The 22,974-nt window shown below is 41.0% G+C and overlaps 1 protein-coding gene across 1 annotated transcript in view; it reads left to right on the top strand.

Annotated features, from left to right (window-relative positions):
- smc5 (structural maintenance of chromosomes 5) overlaps window positions 1–22,659 on the top strand; it is a 74,638-nt gene extending 51,979 nt beyond the window's left edge. Inside the window, exons 17-24 of the mRNA XM_034172296.1 lie at window positions 6,068–6,190; window positions 6,394–6,519; window positions 15,972–16,067; window positions 16,344–16,448; window positions 16,551–16,670; window positions 20,864–21,043; window positions 21,983–22,078; window positions 22,198–22,659. Of these exons, the coding sequence (XP_034028187.1) occupies window positions 6,068–6,190; window positions 6,394–6,519; window positions 15,972–16,067; window positions 16,344–16,448; window positions 16,551–16,670; window positions 20,864–21,043; window positions 21,983–22,078; window positions 22,198–22,332 (981 nt within the window). The 3' untranslated portion in view covers window positions 22,333–22,659. The remainder of the gene's footprint in view (window positions 1–6,067; window positions 6,191–6,393; window positions 6,520–15,971; window positions 16,068–16,343; window positions 16,449–16,550; window positions 16,671–20,863; window positions 21,044–21,982; window positions 22,079–22,197) is intronic.
- Window positions 22,660–22,974: the final 315 nt, after the last annotated feature.

Here is a 22,974-nt window from a genome sequence, read left to right as displayed (position 1 = left end):
CAGTAATTACTAAAATATGAATTTGACTATTCTAGTGATTATGAATGCTTTGAAATTGTGCACAGTAGGGGTGGGGCTTCTTCTACCTGCACTTTAAACTTTGAGTTCATGGACATGTTTAATGATTAATTTGTTTAATGTTAAAATATAAAAGGAAACAGATTTTTCAAATAAAATGTTGGCTCTTTAAAGAGCCTTTGCTTTATTTAGAAGTGTAGCAGCAGGTGTGAGTTTTCAGAGACAACAAGTGAGCTGGACTCTCAGGACATTTAACCAGATGAATGTCTCCTCTGTAGCTTCAGCCTCTTGGTGGAGTTTTTTTTTTAGATACTTTCCTTACATTTTGAAGAGCAGAGATGTTTTCTTCCTTCTGGACTTCAGGTTTTGGTGTTCAGCTCCATCAGTGGCAGTTTTGAAGTGCATCTGTATTTACAAGGTTCCCTGCACAGCAAATGTTGGAATTTTCCTGATGTGGGACAAGTGAAGAAATATATTTCTTACAATATAAAGAAACAGGAAACAGTGCTGTACTATTTTAAGGACTTTAGTAGAGAAGCTTGAATCTTCAACTGGACTGGGTTGCTTGACGTGAGGACGCTTCGCTTCAAATCACAGAAGCTTCCTCAGCTAAAATTCTTGCTCTGGTAGTCTGACTTCTGTCTTGACTCTTGTAGAGAAGAATAAACCAGAAGCCAACAAAAGCTGGAGTTTTTAACCTAACCAGACCCCTCCTACCGAGAGGCTGACTACTATAGGCTAGTGACTAAACAATAGCTCTAATTAGCTCCTGTTGTGCTCTCTCCTAATGATGGGATGGAAGCCTCCCCTGATGGCTCCCTTGATGACTCTCCTGATGACGTGAATGACTCATTGCCATGAACAAAAGACTGAAACTGCTTTGACCTGAGTGCCCCATTGTAAACAGGGGACAAAGGGTGTCTGGGACCCGCCCCCCAGTTAAGGCTGGGTTTCAACTGTTAACAAAGAATGCTTCCTTGACACCTCTCAAACCATTTCTTCTCTCTGGCTAAGATTTTAACTTCCTTGTCCTTAAACGTGTGGTTAGTGTCTTTCAGGTGGAGATGAACTGCAGACTGAGGTCCACTGGCGACCTCTCTGCGGTGCTGGTATAGCCTCTTATTTAAAGGTTGCTTAGTCTCACCTATGTAGTGTTCATTACAGTTTTCCTGACATCTGATATAATACACTACATTGCTCTGTTTATAACTAGGGATCCTGTCCATAGGTTGAACTAATTTCTGTCTCAAGGTGTTAACCGGTTTAAAGTAAACTGGGATTTTGTGCTGTCTGAAGATCCTCTGTAGTTTTTCCCCTACTTCTGCTAAATAAGGGAGAGACACTCCTCTTCTTCTTGTCTCCGTCTCCTGTCTATCTGGTCTCTTTGTTTTCTGGGACTTCTGCACTTTGTCCAGGGACCATCGTGGTACCCACATACTGTGAAGGCTTTCTGTACAAGTTGTTATTCTTTAGCCCTTCCCTCTGCAGTTGTGGGCACCTGTAGGGCTCTGTGTTGAAGAGTCCTGATCACCCCGAGCTTGTGTTCAAGGGGTTTGAGCCAAAGAGCAGATATTGGTCAGTGTGAGTGGGTTTTCTGTAAACCTCTGTCTGGAGCTGCCTGTTCTCTCCAATCTTAACATCACAGTCCAAGAAGGCTAAATGGTTGTTTCTGGCATCCTCACGTGTGAACTTGATATTGGAGTCCACCGAATTGATGTGTTCTGTAAAGTCCTCGACCTCCTGTTGCTTGATTTTAACCCATGTGTCATCGACATATCTGAACCAGTGACTGGGAGAGATGCCCGTGAACGATGTCAAGGCTGTCTTCTCCACTCGCTCCATGTACAGATTGGCCACAATGGGGGATACCGGAGACCCCATCGCACACCCATGGATCTGCCTGTAGTAATTCCCCCTAAACAGGAAATACGTGGTGTTAAGACAGATCTCCAAGAGTTGGCAGATGTGGTCTGGTGTGAGTTTAGTCCTTTCAGGTAGAGACACATCCTCCAGCAGTCTCTGCCTCACAGCTGAGATGGCCTCAGCGGTGGAGATGCAGGTGAACAACAAAGTCACATCAAATGACACCATAGTTTCATCTGCCTCCAGCTGCAGGTTCTTGATCTTGTTCACAAAATCTTGTGTGTTCTCCACATGGTGGTCTGAGTTACCCACTAGAGGAGCCACAATCCACTTGAGGTGCTTGGCCAAATTGTATGTGATGGAATCTGTGCTACATACAATAGGCCTGAGTGGCACGTCCTGTTTGTGGATTTTGGGCAGTCCATAGATGCATGGAGTGGTGTCCCCCGGGTACAGTCTGTAGTATGTCTGCCTGTCGATGAGTTCCTCTTTCTCCAGGTTTTGGAGGTAGCTAATGATTTTCTTCTTATAGCCACTCGTGGGGTCTGTCTTCAGACGTTCGTATGTATTGGAGTCACTGAGCAAGTTGTTGATCTTGGCCTCGTAGTCCGATGTGTTCAGGACCACTGTGCATCTGCCTTTATCCGCTGGCAGGATAAGGATGCTTTGGTCCTTCTGCAGTGCTGCCAAAGCTTTCTGTTCTTCTCCTGTGATGTTGGACGGAGGAGGCTTAGCACTGTTAAGCGCTGCTGTGACTCTTAGACGGAGGTCCCCAACTTCTGTCTCTGACAAACTATTATGTTTAATGGCTGACTCTACTGCAGTGATGTAATCTACTGTCGGTATATGTTTAGGGGTCACTGAGAAATTTAGTCCTTTAGCGAGCACATCCTTTTCTGTCTGTGTAAGAACCCTGTCGGACAGATTCTTTACCCAATTTTCCCTGTTGTCACTAATTTGTCTGGGTGTATTTTTAAAACTACTCCCCCTGAAAGTACGCCTTTTCTGCACTAAAAGGTTGTGAAACTTCCTGATTTGCCGCTCCTTACTTTTTAAATGCTCAGCTATTTGAATTTTAACTATGAACTTTGTGATCTTATTATGGGCCTCTTCCCCCACTAAGGTTTCTAACCTTTTGTAAAGACTATCAAGATTATTTTGGAGGTCTAATATTTTAAAATGAAGTCTTCTAATTCTAAGACCCAAAATCCTCCTAAGGTAACTGTGCTGGATCTTTTCTGCTGTGTGACCTGCTTCTAGTGCCTTTTGCTTCATGCATTTGGGAATAACATTGTTTTGTTTGCATCTTAGGTTAAATCTTAAGTGGTTTCTAAAGTTAGCTATCTTTTTAGCAGTCCTTTCCAGCTTATGTACCAGTGCCAGGGCATCATGCCCACAGTTGGTTGCCGATGCCATCGTATACGACGGCTAAGACCAAGCTTTACTAAATTATAAATAACTTTTTAATGATAAGAGATAGAAACTTAATTTTTTTTGCTGAAAAGGTAACTCCATGGACCTTCGAGCAAGCCATCGGCCATCTTTGTACTCCTCATAGAAGCTGTGTGATGACGTTCGCAATGTGAGTGTCCAGTCGGAATTGGCTCACCGTCATATGGTTTTCCAAAATCCAATCGTAGGGCAGATTTACCTCACGTGAAAAGCCAAAGATCGTTTTCAGGAGTGATATGTTACTAGTTGGCCCGTTTGAATAGCCCCCTGGGTGCTCCACTGAGTACATACTATTAGTAGATACTCAGTGTGCCCTGCGCCATTACGCACAGCGATCAGTGAAAGCAGAAGCAGACGGAGAGCCTCTGATGACAATCTCACGTGCTCAAACAAAGAGTGTGTAACTATCAGGATTGCTTCACTAGTTTGCATGTGAAAGTTACTGGATAACTCTGTTGCTTTCTCTGCATAAAGCACTGTTTACCATATGAATGGACAACAAATCGCATAGACTATTTTGTATATATTTTCAAAATGTGCATTTGTGTTTAGCATGGTCCGGGCTGCCGGGCCACCCGCCCTCGACCGCCACCCAATCCTCTCTGCACCCGACCCCCATGGCCCCCTCTGCAGGTGGTGAACCCACAGGAGGGCGGGCCCACGTCGCTCTTTCGGGCTGAGCCCGGCCGGACCCCATGGGCTAAGGCCCGACCACCAGGCGCTCGCGCGAGAGCCCCAACCCCAGGCCTGGCTCCAGGGTGGGGCCCCGGCTCCGCCATACGTGCGACGTCTCGGTCCTTGATTTTTTTCTGGTCATGGAGGTTCTGTTTATTGTTTGAACCTTTTTGTTGTACAGTATTTCACACAAGACCTCAAATTACCTTTATAAAGTGTCAAAACAGTTGTTTATTATAGTTTGCTGTGTGTTTTGAATAAATGTGTGTGGAAAATTATTTTTCGCTTTATTTTTTCCTTGCCTATTTTTGATTGTAAACCTTTATTACACTTATAAAACACAACAAAAACATATATATAGTCTGAAAGCACAGGTTGTCCTGAAAAAAGAGACACAAAACTTGATTGTGGGATGCAGGTAGAGCTGTTAACTGCAATAATAAAACATTTATGCCAGGTGAGTGAACTATCCAAAAAATGCCCTCAGACCCCAGAGGGTTAAATAAAGGTTAAATCAAATCATTGGTGCATGAACATCACGTGTTATTTTCAGATTTTTTTCAGAAGCTCTGTTGCTCAAACTGGGTGAGTGTATATGTCCAAAAGTGAAGAATTGCGGACTGAGTGTGTCCGCTTGATCGCGCCGGCTGCTGTCTCTCTCTCACTGTCTCTTTGACTGGCTGCTGTAGGTCTCTGGCTGGGCCGTGCTTCAGCTCAGCCTAGCCTCACTCCGAACAGTCGCTGGAAAAAAAAGCTCCTTCCAGCAGGATATCTGTCACTCGTTACTAATCTTGTGGCTCTGTAACTCATAGACTGAGTGCTTTGCTTTTTATTTAATTCTTTTTTTAGGAACACTGGAGTCTTCACACACATGGGGACTGCAAGACTTGTTCAGCCTCCAGAACACAAACAGAACTCTGCCCATTTTTCACGTCCACTTGCGGCATTCACAGTGCACCACACGCGATCTGAATGGCCGTGCGCCTGCAGGCATGACAACTCTAGCATACCGTGCAAGCGATCTGAAAGTCCCTTTAGGGTTCATGACACCTTGTGCCTCTAGTGAATTGGCAGCTAAACCACTTTCAAAGGCAGGTTCATTTTCAATTTGGTAGATGTCAAATAAGTAATATTTTCAAGTGCAATGTGTGTTTTGTTTGATTTTGCACATACCTGCAAAGTGTATGAGTAAATTTAATTTGTGCTTTGTCATTAGCTTACACAAAGTTCTCCTTTACATTCTGCTGTCTACTCACGTTCCCACCACCTGTCATTTGTAAACCTGTCCATAGTAAATCCCATGTAAAATGTTCAACAATCCAGTGTGCAAAATGTTTGAATGCCTATCTGTGCCAAGGATACAGATGGGTAGCCTGAACGGGATTCAAACCCAGGTCTGCATGTTGGTAGTCCAGCTTCTATCCCACTGCGGTCTTGTCCTTTATGCACGGAGATTTGACCAGATCTGTTGATTCTCCTAAAAATAGTGCCTGTAGAAGGTGAATCACCTAGACACCTTCCTATTTGTTTGTTTTTCATAGATCATAATGTTTTGGATTATTGACAAATGCATTTCTTGGGAAATTGACATCCCATCACCTTCTTTTAGCCCAGCGGTTCCCAGACTGGGGGTTTGGAATCACTGCTTTAACATGATGAGCTCACCTGCTTAACATATTACCTGTATTACATGACCTTTTACCAACTTTTTGAAAGTTGTTGCTTGATTCTAATTCAAAGTAATTATATACTTTTCAAAGAACAGTAGAATTTCTGGGCTTCAACACATATATTGTCTTTGTACGCTTTACAATTCAGGGTAAAAGGATTAGGAAATCTCATATAATCAATTTACATTGACTGATAGGTAGATAATATCTGTGAGAACATTATTCAGGTGTTTTTTTTTCCTCATTAAATGTGTGCAAGGGAAAAGCAGTCTTAAAAGACAAAATGTTTTATCTTGCTGCAGTAATGAAGTGGTAATTATGCTCTGTATTCTTCTTTGACATTTTCTTTGTTTCTGCTCTTCATTTCTTTCCTACTTTCTTCTGTGTAGCTGAGAGCCAAATTGACTATGGAGAAGGTCTACCTGGCTTTAGACAATGTGGGGAAGATGGCTGAAAAAACCAAGCTGGAGAGTGACTGTCGAGATGGTGCTTCTGAACTCAAGGCCATGGATGTAAGTGTTTCTTTGGCATTTATCGACATTTACATGTTTTTTTTTTTTCTTCTTCTTTTTTCTTTCCCTGAGATGGTAAGGCTTCAGGTTTGTTGTGATAGGTTCCTCTGGACACCCTTCCATGGCCCATAGAGGTTATTCACTCAGTGTATTTCATGATCTTCTCCATTTTGATTCATGTTTTCGCTCGTGTATCTTTGCAGCAACAGTGCCGGCGGTTGGAGCAGAAGAAGGACCAGCTGACAGAACAGTGCAAAGGCCTATTGAGAAGAGCAAAGGAGATCTGTAGGATGCACGCTGAAGATCCTGTAGCTGCAGACCTGCGCACTGTTAGTAGTTTTTGGATGTTTTGTGTCTTTTATGACAGTATAAGTGGATTCTTCAATGTCACTTCCCATGTAGTGTTGTTCATACTGTTAGAAACACAAATCATGTCTTGAGTCCCCTCAACACACACCCACACAGCTCAGAATAGTTGTATGTTCATAAACAAATGTAAGCTGCTAAAGATGCTGCTAACCTGGCTATAGCATGTTACAAATGCTGGGGATGGTCATGGACAAACATCAGCTTGTCTATAATTCACCTGACACAGCAAAATGGAATGCAAATTTGGGTGGGAAGTTAGCAGTTAAAACCCTGTCAGTTTGACTTACAATCAAAACCTAATGAATCGATGTCTTTGCTAACACTGCCAAATATAAAGTGAGTGGAACAACACAGCACATAGCAAGCTAGCTAACATTGCGTACCAACTCAGCAGTAGGAAGGCCAACTTAGCATCTAGTTTACAGTCTATATTTTTAATTTACATTTCTCTCCTGTAGTTTGTAACATGGAGAACTCAGCCCGTTGTGCATGTGTTGTCATGGCAGGACTCTGTTTCTTTTGCCGCTCATTGCTCAGTCATCTTTTAGTTTGTAAAGCTTTCACCAACAAGCAAAATCCAGCCACAGGTTTAACTTCACACTCTTCAGTCTCTTTGCTTCTGCCATGACATTTTGTATTGACAATACCGAATTAGCTGAAGACCAGCGGTGGGCACACTTCCGATAATCCGATAACAGATAATTATCGAAGATAATGTTTTCAGTATCAGATTATCTTTTTAGATAACTTTAAAAAACATTATTGGACCAATTATCTTTTAAACCGATAAACAAAATAAACAAAGCTGAACAGCGACAAGCATTTTTAAAATTAGTTCAGCACCCATCTGTTAAAAGTTTTGTAACAGACGCATAGTTATAACCTTTGCAAACAGAAGAGAACTGCTTGTATAAAAAGCATCTCAATCCTCTGCAAACAAAGGAAAAACAGCCCCAAAAGGAAAAAGAAAAAAATCATTTCCTTTAACACCATACCGATACGCAGGCAATATGACCTATGTCATCCAGAGGCATACATTTTTAACTTATGGTTCAAATTTTAACCAAACTAATTTTGGACAAGTTATTTAAAATTACTGTCATGTCTGAAGTTTCATAAAGTAAAAATATCAGATATATGGTTTAGTTTTAAAGTAATGTGCTAATTTTTAAGGTTTTGTGAGCACATGCTCTGCCCCGCAGTGCATTTTGGGTAGGATGATGTAATCTCAGTACGTCACGACAGGACAAATGCATTTCAGAAACTCTGTTCAGCAGGGGCCGAATGTTGAAAGAAAAAAGTGTGGTCTCATTGTTTGGTTCTCGGGGTGCCTCTGTGCTCGGAGCGCTGTAGTAAACAAGAGCTTCCAGCAGGGGCAGACTGTTTAAAGAAAAAAGTGTGGTCTTATTGTTTGGGTCTGTTGTTATTTTTAATATTATTAGAAGCTATTAAATTTGTTCTACTAGTAGTTGTAAATGTGCCAGAGATAATATTGGAATTTATGTGTTATCGGTTATCTGTAACTTCCGATACATTTTTGGTTGGTTTATTGTTTTATCTTTATCGAAGACAACTTTTCAGTTATCTGATTATCTGTTATCGAAGTTAATTTTTTGGTTATCTGTGCCCACCACTGCTGAAGACCCATCATTTTTGCTATGTGATGTAGTGCTGCAAAGCGTTACATGCTTCACCTGGCAGATTGTGTTTTATGCATTCATTGAATTAGATCATACCTGCGCCACCAAAAGTTACAGTGCAAGAACAGGCATACATTTATTTGCCGCTGTCCACTGCCAAAAGAGTGTTTGGTTTGCACGGAGGTCTCCAGAATCAGCATACAGGTATCGACAGACCAGAAGGATTGCAGGCTCAGTGGTGGCTGAGGCAAAAACTCTGGCAGGGGAGGAGTTTGGAGAGGTCATGGAAATTACTTTCATTCAGCCTCAAAGCTGTTCTGGCAAACTGTCAGGCGCCTCAGGGAAGGGAGACAGTTCTTGGCCAGGCTCTGTTCGGCAGGGGAGGAGAGTTGCTAAACTGGATTGAGGATATTGCTAGGTGGTGGAAAGAACACTTTGAGGATTTCCTCAACCTTACAAACATGCTCTCTGTCAAGGAGGCAGGGATGGAAGACTTGGAAGGATCTGGTACCGGAAGTCACCAAGGTAGCCAAAAAACTCCTTGGACATACTTATACAGTGTTGTATGGATGTCTGGGAAGGTACCTCTGAATTGGCAAACTGGGGTGGTGATCCCCATCTTAAAAAAAGGGGGGGGGGGGGCGAAGAGTGTGTTCCAATTATAGAGGAATCACACTTCTCAATCTGGTCTCCATATGACCAAAGTAGGAGCAGTCTCCACATTCTCTGCATTACATCAGACCTGTTTCTGGTGGGAGTTGGACTCCATCATGGCTGATTGGCTGTCACCAATCCTGTTTGTGATGTTCATGAACAGGATTTCAAGGTGCAGTCAGGGACTGGAGGGTATCCAGTTTGGTGACCTTAGAGTTGCATCTCTACTTTTTGCAGATGATGTGTTTCCATTTTTGCTTCATCAGTTGGTGACCTCTGATGTGCACTGAGCAGGTTTGAGGTTGAGTGTGAATTGACTGGGATGAGATCAGCACTTCCAAATCTGAGACCATGGTCCTCTTTCGGAAAATGGTGCATTGCCCCTTCTGGGTCAGGGGAGAGTTACTGCGTCAAGTGGAGCAGTTTAAGTATCCCAAGGTCATGTTCACAAGTGGGGGTAAATTGGAGCAGGAGATCAATAGACGGATTGGAAGGGCATCTGATGTTTTATGGATGTTGTACCAGACCGTCGTGGTAAAGAAGGTGCAGAGCCGGAAAGTGAGGCTCTAAATTTACCAGTCAGTTTATGCTCCTATCCTCACCCATGGTCATGAGCTTTGGGTAATAACTGAAAGAATAAGATCGCGGATACAAATGGCAGAAATGAGATAACTCCGTTGGGTATCTTGGTTTACACTCCTGGACAGGGTGAGAAACTTGATTATCCGGGAGGTCTTCGAGGACATGCTGGAGAGCTGGCTTGGGAACACCTTGGGATCCCCAGGGCAAAGTTACAGGGCTTGGCATAGGACAGGGAAGTGTGAGATGAGCTGCTTTCTTTGCTGCCTCCATGACCTGGACCCGGATAAGTAACTGAATATGAATGAATAAACATGCGTATGTGCTGCAGAGCATGAATGAAAGATTCTTTCTATCACAGGTTAATAAAATATCACAATAATTTCAATGTTGGAATTGCCCTCTTCCTTCTGAAAATGTGTTATGTCCTTTCATTTGTCCCTGTGTCCATGCCTGCATCGTACCTCTCCTTACAGTAATAACACCTCAGAGTATTTCTTTCATATCTGATGTGCACCATAACCTTGGATCAGTTTGCACATGAAACCTCTGTGACCCCTGAGAACTAATTAGTGCTTTCAGGTATTGCTTTCATATTGGATACACATGCTTTCTGGAAGGGGTGGTTGGGACGCTGGTGTCATAGTCATCAGTGCACCACAATATGGATTGTACCATCAATGTCAAATATCATACATCATGTATTTCTGACATTTAGAAATGCCTTTTTTGCTGAATTTTGTGTTTAAAGTAGGAAATGTACCAGAAGCCTGGAAATGCTCACATTGCTGCTAGATGATGACAAAAGTTTGTTAAGATAAACTTAACACTAGCATGTTGCCCGTGGGAATCCATGGGCTGTAAATTGGGTAGGGTTTATAAAATAGGCAGCTGACGATTTGTCAGGGGTGGTAATAAATTATGCAAAGTTTGTATAATGAGTTGGAATAGCGTGTGAGTCCAGAATGTTTTCAGAACCTTAGACCTCAACAGTTTTTAGAAGAGCTCAACCCTTTTATTTCCTGTTAATTACGTAGTTTTTCAATGTTAATTTACTGTCTTAATGTATTTATCAATTGTTTAGGAGGTTCTTGTTATCATATACATACTATTATTATATGGCTACGATAGTACACATGCTCTCATTGGCTGATTTCCGTTCTATTTTCCCATATCAGACCATTTCCGGCCCGGATCATGTATCAGATTTGCAACTTTCTTTACAATTTTCACGGCACAAAATAAAACAAAAAGTGAACAAAGAAATTTTGAGAGACGAAGAGGCCCATTCTTCAAGCAAATTTTATTATTCTGACAAGTTTGAATTGGAGGAATAACAGCAAACAAACTCGAAGTGGACATGCAAAATTAAGACCAACAAGATGAAAACACAGCTCCGAACAGCCATATAATAAACAAATTATTAACCTCGATTGTTCGGTCTATACCATAATATCAGACCTCCGTCTACTGCGCTCGGGCCATACTGTCAAGACCTTGGTCTGATATTTTCGCGCTCGGTTAATAATCCTGTATTATTATTATCATTATTATTATTATCTATATACAACCCCTGGCAAAAATTATGGAATCACCGGCCTCGGAGGATGTTCATTCAGTTGTTTAATTTTGTAGAAAAAAAGCAGATCACAGACATGACACAAAACTAAAGTCATTTCAAATGGCAACTTTCTGGCTTTAAGAAACACTATAAGAAATCAAGAAAAAAAAATTGTGGCAGTCAGTAACGGTTACTTTTTTAGACCAAGCAGAGGGAAAGAAATATGGAATTACTCATTTCTGAGGAAAAAATTATGGAATCATGAAAAACAAAAGAACGCTCCAACACATCACTAGTATTTTGTTGCACCACCTCTGGCTTTTATAACAGTTTGCAGTTCCTGAGGCATGGACTTAATGAGTGACAAACAGTACTCTTCATCAATCTGGTTCCAACTTTCTCTGATTGCTGTTGCCAGATCAGCTTTGCAGGTTGGAACCTTGTCATGGACCATTTTCTTCAACTTCCACCAAAGATTTTCAATTGGATTAAGATCCGGACTATTTGCAGGCCATGACATTGACCCTATGTGTCTTTTTGCAAGAAATGTTTTTACATTTTTCGCTGTATGGCAAGATGCATTATCATCTTGAAAAATGATTTCATCATCCCCAAACATCCTTTCAATTGATGGGATAAGAAAAGTGTCCAAAATATCAATGTAAACTTGTGCATTTATTGATGATGTAATGACAGCCATCTCCCCAGTGCCTTTACCTTACATGCAGCCCCATATCATCAATGACTGTGGAAATTTACATGTTCTCTTCAGGCAGTCATCTTTATAAATCTCATTGGAACGGCACCAAACAAAAGTTCCAGCATCATCACCTTGCCCAATGCAGATTCGAGATTCATCACTGAATATGACTTTCATCCAGTCATCCACAGTCCACGATTGCTTTTCCTTAGCCCATTGTAACCTTGTTTTTTTCTGTTTAGGTGTTAATGATGGCTTTTGTTTAGCTTTTCTGTATGTCAATCCCATTTCCTTTAGGCGGTTTCTTACAGTTCGGTCACAGACGTTGACTCCAGTTTCCTTCCATTCGTTCCTCATTTGTTTTGTTGTGCATTTTCGATTTTTGAGACATATTGCTTTAAGTTTTCTGTCTTGACGCTTTGATGTCTTCCTTGGTCTACCAGTATGTTTGCCTTTAACAACCTTCCCATGTCATTTGTATTTGGTCCAGAGTTTAGACACAGCTGACTGTGAACAATCAACATCTTTTGCAACATTGCGTGATGATTTACCCTCTTTTAAGAGTTTGATAATCCTTTCCTTTGTTTCAATTGACATCTCTCGTGTTGGAACCATGATTCATGTCAGTCCACTTGGTGCAACAGCTCTTCAAGGTGTGATCACTCCTTTTTAGATGCAGACTAACGAGCAGATCTGATTTGATGCAGGTGTTAGTTTTGGGGATGAAAATTTACAGGGTGATTCCATAATTTATTCCTCAGAATTGAGTGAGTCCATATTTTTTTCCCTCTGCTTGGTCTAAAAAAGTAACTGTTACTGACTGCCACAATTTTTTTTCCTGATTTCTTATAGTGTTTCTTAAAGCCAGAAAGTTGCCATTTGAAATGACTTTAGTTTTGTGTCATGTCTGTGATCTGCTTTTTTCTACAAAATTAAACAAATGAATGAACATCCTCCGAGGCTGGTGATTCCATAATTATTGCCAGGGGTTGTAATAGCCAAGTGGCCTCTGTGTACATGTATGCATGCGTGCATATGTATGGCTTCAATCACGGAGAAACTGCGGAGAGCTGACATTTGCCGTTTGCTATGCTTATGTATTTTGGGTCAAGGAAGTTATGCACACACACAGAGCTTCTTGTCTTTTCTGCATTCTGCCCCAAGCAAGTGCTTTTATTTTTTACACACCCACAAACAGACAGTGGCGGAAGACATCAAATGCACTACACTTCTCACTCATGGTAACGGCAACATGGCACTTAACTAAAGTGGCTAAACCAATTGAACTACAAAAACACAATAAAACAATAACAACACTGTAACACTGTTAAACTAACATGAACCACAATAACAACATTTAAAGCCCCGAACTCCCATGGTGCATTGCACAGGGCTGTGAAAACTCAGCGGATCCGCGAAATTCCGCAGATTTCATCATGGGGAGGAAGGGGGTTTTCGTGTTGTACTCTGTAATCGTGATCGCCACTCAGTTTTTAAAATGTCAGTCGCAAAGCGTTCTTTTTTATGACATCATGCATGTTTTATACAGTAGTGTTCAGAATAATAGTAGTGCTATGTGACTAAAAAGATTAATCCAGGTTTTGAGTATATTTCTTATTGTTACATGGGAAACAAGGTACCAGTAGATTCAGTAGATTCTCATAAATCCAACAAGACCAAGCATTCATGATATGTACACTCTTAAGGCTATGAAATTGGGCTATTAGTAAAAAAAAGAAGTTGAAAAGGCAGTGTTCACAATAATAGTAGTGTGGCATTCAGTCAGTGAGTTTGTCAATTTTGTGGAACAAACAGGTGTGAATCAGGTGTCCCCTATTTAAGGATGAAGTCAGCACCTGTTGAACATGCTTTTCTCTTTGAAAGCCTGAGGAAAATGGGACGTTCAAGACATTGTTCAGAAGAACAGCGTAGTTTGATTAAAAAGTTGATTGGAGAGAGGAAAACGTATACGCAGATGCAAAAAATTATAGGCTATTCATCTACAATGATCTCCAATGCTTTAAAATGGACAAAAAACCAGAGACGTGTCCAAGAAAACAGAAAACAACCATCAAAATGGATAGAAGAATAACCAGAATGGCAAAGGCTCACCCATTGATCAGCTCCAGGATGATCAAAGACAGGTTGGAGTTACGTGTAAGTGCTGTGACAGTTAGAAGTCACCTGTGTGAAGCTAATTTATTTGCAAGAATCCCCCGCAAAGTCCCTCTGTTAAATAAAAGACGTGCAGAAGAGGTGACAATTTGCCAAAGAACACATCAACTGGCCTAAAGAGAAACGGAGGAATATTTTGTGGACTGATGAGAGTAAAATTGTTCTTTTTGGGTCCAAGGGCCGCAGACAGTTTGTGAGACGACCCCCAAACTCTGAATTCAAGCCACAGTTCACAGTGAAGACAGTGAAGGATGGTGATGCAAGGGCCTATATATCACATACCAGGTATCATGGATCAGTTTGGATATGTCAAAATACTTGAAGAGGTCATGTTGCCTTATGCTGAAGAGGACATGCCCTTGAAATGGGTGTTTCAACAAGACAATGACCCCAAGCACACTAGTAAATGAGCAAAAACTTGGTTCCATACCAACAAAATTAATGCCTTGCAGATATGAAGAAATCATGAAAAACTGTGGTTATACAACTAAATACTAGTTTAGTGATTCACAGGATTGCTAAAAAAGCAGTTTGAACATAATAGTTTTGAGTTTGTAGCGTCAACAGCAGATGCTATTATTATTGTGAACACCCCCTTTTCTACTTTTTTTTTTTTTTACTAATAGCCCAGTTTCATAGCCTTAAGAGTGTGCATATCATTAATGCTTGGTCTTGTTGGATTTGTGAGAATCTACTGAATCTACTGGTACCTTGTTTCCCATGTAACAATAAGAAATATACTCAAAACCTGGATTAATCTTTTTAGTCACATAGCACTGCTATTATTCTGAACACTACTGTAAGTCCGCGGACACTGATCTATGTGTTACAAATACAAATCAGTTTCCTCGGATCCGCGGATAATAAATGCCACTCAAAGCGTGGCTGTTAGGACAGTTGTCGTAAAGCGGGACTGGTTGGTTGCTGAGGTGACGCTGTGTGGCTCCTGCACAACGCTTAACCTTACGTAGCATGTGAGCATCGCAAACTTTTATAGCTCTCAAGTTTTTAAAAGAAGAATTTTGCACCATGTCTGTGTCATGGAGCACTGTCAGACAGAGAGAAGATGGCAAGAAAGACGGTTTGAAAAAGTCGGATATGGACAATGTAGTGTTGGCTTCATAAACACACCTGAAAGATAAACGAAACGGGAAAAGTGAACTGTGCCATCAGGAAACGGTAAGAATTTTTCTCTCCCTGGAAAATAAACATTGTGCTGTTGAAACAGGATTTTAGACAAGATTACGTGAGTTTTCTTTGATTAATCTAGACTTTCTTTCATTGGAAACCAAGGCGGGACTTTGAATAATGGATTTACATGAATTTGCTGAAGAATGTAAATGAGTTTTTAATTCATGTAGACTTTTTCATGGGAAAAAGACACTGGCTTTGAATGGATTTACAGGAATTTACACAAGAATATGTGGCATTTTTACAATAAGGTATGTTATTGATGTTTTACCATGATTTTCAAAATATTCTACAAGTTTTAGCTGTGGTTTTTGAAATGCTTTAACGGTGTTTCAGTCTTCATAAATTTCATGTAGTTTAATTGTTCTGAGTTAATGAATAATTTGGTTTACAATTAAAAGGAAAATCTTTCCAGGTCCTACTTCCATGTCATATTCTGTTATTTCAACATCATTGACAGTTCAAATGAAAGGTTGAATATAGCATAATTTATATATGCACTGATTTTGAGATTTTTTTTCTTCCAGGAGATGCTGAAAATGTATCATTAGATTAAAAAAAATTAATTTGGTTTCTGGAGCCCCCCAGACCCCCTGCAAATTTTCCTCAGATTTTACAGTTTTCATTTCACAGCCCTGATTGTAGCACAACGTCCATTGTTCACTGTTGTTAGATAATATTGCTAATTTCTCCAAAAATATTAGTCCTATCAACTTTCCGTTTTTGCAGCTTTCATCCTTGATCCAGAATACATAAGCATGCCAAATGTCAGCTCTCCCCAGTTTCTCAGTAATCGAAGCTATACACATGCACGCATGCATACACGTACACAGGCCACTTGGCTATTATAATATAGATTGTGACTATTTGACATAATAGTCAAAATGTTTCTTTCTGGTTGTTTTGAAATAGGCTTTCACCAAGCTGCCTGACACGCTGGATGAGATTGACGCCAGGCTGAATGAGGAGCGGGCCAGAGCTGAACACTTCACTGGCCTCAGTGAAAATGTAAGCGCACATCAGAATATCCATGTTGGAGTTTCATTTTTACATGAGAATATTAATCTTGGGGTTTAATATGCCTTTGATTCATTAAAAAAAAAAATAGGGGGAAAAATTTGTATCACAATTCAAAGAGTATATTACAATTTTGAAAAATATCTATCATGAAATGTAAAAAATTATTTGATTTCTGTTTTATGTTGGACTTTTAAAAATGTTTCTGTGGTATTTGGCTGAGTATGAATACAACCTGATTCAAGTCTTGTCTTCTCTGATCCAAAGGTTGTAGATGAGTACAACCGGAGAGAGCAAGAAATCAGACAACTGGAGCAAGAGCTGGAAGAAAAGAGCAGTGCCCTCAATGCTTACAGACAAAACATATCAGAGGTTAGTGACGTTAGCAGTACAAAAGCTCTTCTGAAACTGCCTTTTAGGGATGCAGCAAACATTCCTCCAAAGTGCGCAGTAACGTGTACATGTTATTCACAGGCCAAGGAGCGCTGGCTGATTCCGCTAAAACAGCTGGTGGAACAGATCAATGAAAAGTTCAGCAATTTCTTCCGCTCCATGCAGTGTGCAGGAGAGGTCGATCTGCACTCAGAGAGTGAGGTATGTGGTCATTCAGAGTGCAGCAGAGTGCACATTCAGAGAGTCATCCTGTGGTGTAGCTGGTGGTTAGCAAGTAATGCAACCACAATGGCACCCGGGACTGAACAATGGCCTGCATTTCAAATACAGAAAGTGATTGCATTGAGCCCCGCCTCCCACTCGTTACGTAGCATATATGAACAATTTAATGGTGACAACTTTTATGTCAGGATGATGCTAAATGATTCTTCAGGGTTGGGAAACGGCTTGAGGTGGGGACTCAATGAGAGTGAGGTTTGAGCACAGCAGTGAGATTAACATGTTCTCTCCATAGTTTGGGTCTGCAGGCAAAACAACACTGTTTCTTCTGCTACTGATAATAAAGTTAAATAAAATCTGAGATAGTTCATGGTGTTAAACTTCACAACAAAAGTCTTTCAGTGTAAAACAGACTTTACGACTAAGGCTTTTACTCTGAATGGGCCTCATGTATCAAAGTTGCGCACTTGGCATAAATTTACGGTGTAAATTTGAAGTACACCAATGTTGCCGTGACATGTATCAAGCAGTGCACACCTGCCCATTTCCGGCGTATGCCTGACGTGACCTTGATAAATGCGGCGGGTGAAAACAATCGTAATTATAATAAACACGCCCATAAATATTCAGACTCCGCTTCAGACACATCCTCATTTCACAACGACCAGGAAGACGGCAAAGAAAAACAACTTCACCAATCACGACGCGTGCCAATAGAGTGTCAAAAGCGGCCGTCGCATCAATTGTTTTGTAGTATAATCAAAAAAGTGTTAGAGTGGTCCCTCATTTATCGCGGGACTTATGTTCTAAAAATAGTCCGCAAAAAGCAAAGTCCGCGACGTAGTCAGCATTATTTTTTTTACAATTATTATAGATGTTTTAAAGCTGTAAAAACCCTGTAAAACCACTTTATACACTTTTCTCAATCAGGCATTAACATTTTCTCACTTTTCTCTCATGTGTAAACACTCTCAAAGTTCAAACCTTAGTAGAAAAATAAGACCAACCTGTTTTCAGGCCCAAACATTTGTTTGAGAAATAAAAATAGAACGTTTTCCTATAAATAATTATGATGGCTTTTAGAACTAACAAATTTAATTTTAACAATCAACCTACGAGGTTGGACACATAAGAAATTATTAATAGTGACTGACCAGTATTTCACAGTTCCTCTGACCGCGCCTCTTCGTCCTGGCGCTGCGCCACTGTCGCGCCTTTTCCACTCACACCTCGCTGCAGGTGTCTTTTTCCGAGTGAAGAACACAGTTATGGGTAGTTGTTGGCGCTCTTTTTTCTTCTGGGAGAGAAGATTCTTATAAACAGACATGCAGACCACAATGCGCTGTAAAAAAAAAAAAAAAAAGCATACAAAATTGGACTAAAGAAATCCGCGAAACGGCGAGGCCGCGAAAGGTGAACCGCGTTATAGCGAGGGACCACTGTATTCTCTTTTCACATGTCAGTAATTCTTGACTTGTGGATATTTGCTCGCTCAGTTAATAAGACACGCCTAATTTTTCAGATTTCTTTATTTTTAAAATGTATTTCTTTATTTATTTTATTGTAACAAACGAATGGAGAAGACAAAACCTGATTGCAACACGGGCGAAGGGAATGACAACACTACAGTTTTAATTATCAATTTCATTGTCTAAAACGATCACACCACATAAAGTTAAGCTCAGCGCTGCTCTGGCTCCAGGCTCTGGAGAAAAGGCGAGCAGCGCTTTCTTTGCAGTCAGCGCTGTGGCCACGGATCATGCTCGAGACCAACAATCCCGCAAAAGCAGGATTTGTATTAATTATTATGTAGTATAATCAAGAAAGTGTTATTTATTGATTTGTATACTGGCACTGTTAATCATGTTGATCATTTTCATTTTTATGTGGATTCCAGTGCTGGTTCATTTTGGTGTATAATTTACGCCACCTCTCGACCTGGTGTATATTTTCAGCGCAGCGTACGCCAAAGACCACATTGATGAATGCCAAGTAGCGCAGCCATTTTGGCGTACACCCCATATACGCTCAAATATCGCCGTACGCAACGTTGATACATGAGGCCCAATGTCTTTTACTTCTAGTCAAGACAGAAGTCAGACTACCAGAGCAAGAATTTTAGCTGAGGAAGCTTCTGCGATTAGAAGCGAAATGTCCTCACTTCAAGCAACCCAGTCCAGTCAAAGATTCAAGCTTCTCGACTATGGAAACCACCTGGACAACTGAGATCCTTCACAGAAACACTGAGAAGATACTTTTAGCTAAAATCTTGTCATTGCTTTAAAAAAGTTACAGCACTAAGCCAGCCTCTAAACTAAACTAACCAGCCAACCCACCAGCGGGGCTAACCAGCCCATCACCTGAAGTCCCTCCCTACATGCAACATTTAACGCAAGCGTGATCTGCTTTTCACTTGAATGATTGAGTCTTACCGATTGGTGGGGAAGTGTGTAATGATGTAGCATAACATGTCAATCAAAATGTTAAAGCCATAGAAAGGACGTATCAGCACTACACGTCAATAGAATATCAGATTTGTGCCAAGTGACATTTGATTGCTTCTCCAGGCTATACTAGATCAAAAATATTTATTCCTCAGATTTTAAAATTTAAATGTTCAGACTGCTCACATGTGGTTTTTACTTTTTTAAACACATTTGTTATTGTTTATTTTTTGTACTATCTGTTTGCTATTGACATTAGGTTGCCATGCACTCTGGTTAAGAGCGCTGGCCTTGACAGTCCTGCATTAGGGCACAGTGTTGTTGTTCCTTGTTACGCCACTACACTCAACCAAATGTTTGAGGAGGAAATTAAATGAGTATACAGTAAAACACACCTAAACCGTCATTGTAGAAACCAGATATTTGCACTCACCGGACAAAAGCAAAAGTCCAGTGCTTTTGAATGGTTTGTCCATGTAATACACCATATACGTATAATGGATTTTGTATAATGGATTTTTGCTCACATGGGACAAAACATCCTGTCCCGTCCTAGTGTATTTCCAATAAAAAACCCTCGCATGTACTGGACAGAGCAGTCTGGGGCTGGAGGTGCCCAGTAACAGAGGGATGATATGAAGTTCAGCACTGACACTTGCTGATTCGAGGAAAGTGGTTACTGTATTTCTTTAATTAAAAGCCCGGCCATTTATTTTTTCGAACCGTGCTCAGACACGGACCTAAATGAGGCAGGCTGTAATTCAAGGCCGGTGATTATTAACAAAATACTGCTTGCTGCCTGCACTGTAATGTGGTGTTAAGTTTCACACATATCCCTGGGCATGGCGAACCAAACCACTTTAGATCAGAGCCCTCTGCATGGCTGCAAACCCTCTCTGCAGCCTGACGCACAAGACTGAGACTGCAAGGGCTGTGACTGGTCACTTTTCCAGTTTTACTCCTTTCTCTCTCGTCATATTTTAAAGGTTTTTGCAGTGCACCTGCCGATTACATTTTGATCATGGATCAGACTAATAAACTATGTAAACGCCAAAGCACCACTGTTTAATGTGGACAGCAAATCCAAATATCAACTACAATACTAATGTTTTATGCATCTTGGAATTTTGATTAACCCATACACCTCAACGTTGAGTCTGCTAAAAAGACAGTTTCAGATGTAAAAACATTTGTCCCTGATTAGCTTCTTGAAAGAAATGAATCAAACTAGAGAAAGAAAACCTCTTCACACAGCACCACTACATTCTGACAGTTTGCAGTTGGGGAGGTGGCAGTGTGGTTTCTGCAGTTTTGTACCAGCCCTTTCCATCTGTGCATAAAATATTTCAGAGCTGACTCCTGGACAAAGTGTGGTGATAGTGTTTCTAGTTTTAGAAAATAAATATGTGAATGACAGTTCAAGTTTTACACACTACCTGTTGTTGAGTTCAGCGCTTTGCAACACTTGAATGATGCAGAACACAAAATATTGGTGCTCCAGTGCTGAAAACAGTCAGCAGTGAATGCAGATCAGCCAAGTTTGGTTGATGCATGATTCATAAAAGTAAAAGTTGGGTTTCACAGCTGTTAAAATAAGAAAAGCCTTTGAGCACCTGATGACTGTCATTAAATAATCGTAACTGATTAGTAACCCTAAAAAGCGTGACATACCTTATAATCGTTATACATCTGGCAATGACTTTTCCTGTGAATTACTGCTGTCCACTTCAGGAGGAGTATGACAAGTATGGAATCCGCATCAGGGTGAAGTTCCACAGCAGCACTCATCTCCACGAGCTGACAGCACATCACCAAAGTGGAGGAGAACGCAGTGTCTCCACAATGCTCTACCTCATGGCTCTGCAGGAGCTCAATCGATGCCCCTTCAGAGTGGTGGATGAGATCAATCAGGTATGTGTGAAGAAAAGACGTACCAAATGACAGATAAATGTTGATCCATATTTCTGCCCATTGCTGACTCTGTAACAAATATGAGCAGTTGCTTGTGGAAATAGACACGTCTTTGTGGAAAGGAAAGAATGATCACCTAGATTGCAACAACTACAGGGGTATTACATTGCTCTCTGGGCTGGGAAAGGTATTTAGAGGGGTCATTCTCAAATTAACAGTTGCTTGGGGAGACTTGTGAGGAGTCCCACTTGCATTGTGAGGGACAATCTTCTACGGTATTATGGCCACATGGCATACACTTCTGTTTGCATGATCCAGTGTGCGGCTGCCTTCGTGTTAAGGACCCTAACTGGAAAAGGCCAAGGGGATGCCTACATACCACCTGGCTGCAGCAGCAGCAGATAGATGACTATTTTGTCATCTATCTGCCAAATGTCTACCTTGGTGGTTGCCATCTAGGACCTGGAAAGATTCTGTCATGTGGTGGATGCAGCGACCCTCAACACTTTATTTATGTGAATGACTTCACTTTGGACTATGACCATTCCACGAAAGTAAAAGATAAAACATTTATGTGTATCTTGTCACGATGCACATGCACACTGGTTGTTTCATCGCGCAGCTCTCAACACCTGCAGCTGCTCCATGCGCTGTCTCCAATAGACTTGGAGCACAGTGTGGTAAATGTACTGAAGTGAAAACGTTTACATAAGGAACATGAAAGTGCTCTTTAATGGTGGGCAGCACCCGTGTTCCTACCCCTGCAGTTAACATTTAGTACATTGATTTTTGGTACTTGTGAATCTATTCAGAATTGACCAACGTTCACATGATGATGCATCTGAGAATCCACCTCACCCCCAGTACCCTTAATTAATATAATGGTAAGTAGCCACATGTTTGCTCCGCTGTGACTGTCCATTTGTATCTTGGACCCAGGGAATGGATCCTGTAAATGAGAGGAGGGTCTTTGACATTGTTGTCAGCACGGCTTGCAAAGAGACAACGTCTCAGTATTTCTTCATAACCCCCAAAGTGAGTCTTTGTCAAACACATTGAGTGCTTGCACATACACACATCTGCCCTGCATTGTGCAACTTCAGTGTGTTTTTATCCCTGTTCTGCTGTTCTGACCTCCTTCTGTGCCTCTGCAGCTCCTGCACAATCTAAATTACGCTCAGGAGATGACTGTCCTTTGCGTTCATAATGGTCCCTACATGCTTCCCCCCAACCTATGGGACAAGAGGGCTTTCATCAAATGCAGAATCCAGAGAAAATCTCAAGCATGAACCTACCACCTCATACAGACATTCCTCCGTTCACTTGGTTACATAAAAATTAAACTGGTTTAGTTCTGTTTTTTCTATTTGTTGATAAGATAGAAATATATGTTTTGAATAACAATTTAATTTTGCAATACATTTGAATGTAAGGATTTCATCATTTAACGTTCTGCCATTATGGCATTTTAGAAATAGCTTCAAATGGGGTAAACTATTGTAAACGATTTTTCCTGAGAAGAATAAAATGTCCAAGCAGTTATCTTATTGGGAATGTTTCTGTCATAAAGCATGTCTTGAACTGTTTTGGTAATACATGCATGCACAAGTGTTTCATTATTTCTTTAACTATTGTGTTTGTTTGAATAAAATATTCTGTTCAGTTAAATTTGGTCTACCTTTTACATAGGTTTCATGAATATCAGAATCACTTACTCATTTCAACCACTTATACGGGACCGGGTCACTGCGGCAACAGCTCCAGCAGGGGACCCCAAACTTCCCTTTCCCAGGTCACATTAACGACCTCTGACTGGGAGATACTGAGGTGTTCCCAAGCCAGTATGGAGAATGGAGATATAATCTCTGCCTAATCCTGGGTCTTCTCCCAGCTGGACATGCCCGGAACACCTCCCTAGGGAGGTACCCAGG

This window comes from Thalassophryne amazonica, chromosome 6 (genome assembly GCF_902500255.1).
Source record: "Thalassophryne amazonica chromosome 6, fThaAma1.1, whole genome shotgun sequence".
NCBI lineage: Eukaryota > Metazoa > Chordata > Actinopteri > Batrachoidiformes > Batrachoididae > Thalassophryne > Thalassophryne amazonica.
The sequence above is the reverse complement of the archived record's forward strand: the minus strand, read 5'-3'. Positions and strand labels throughout refer to the sequence as shown.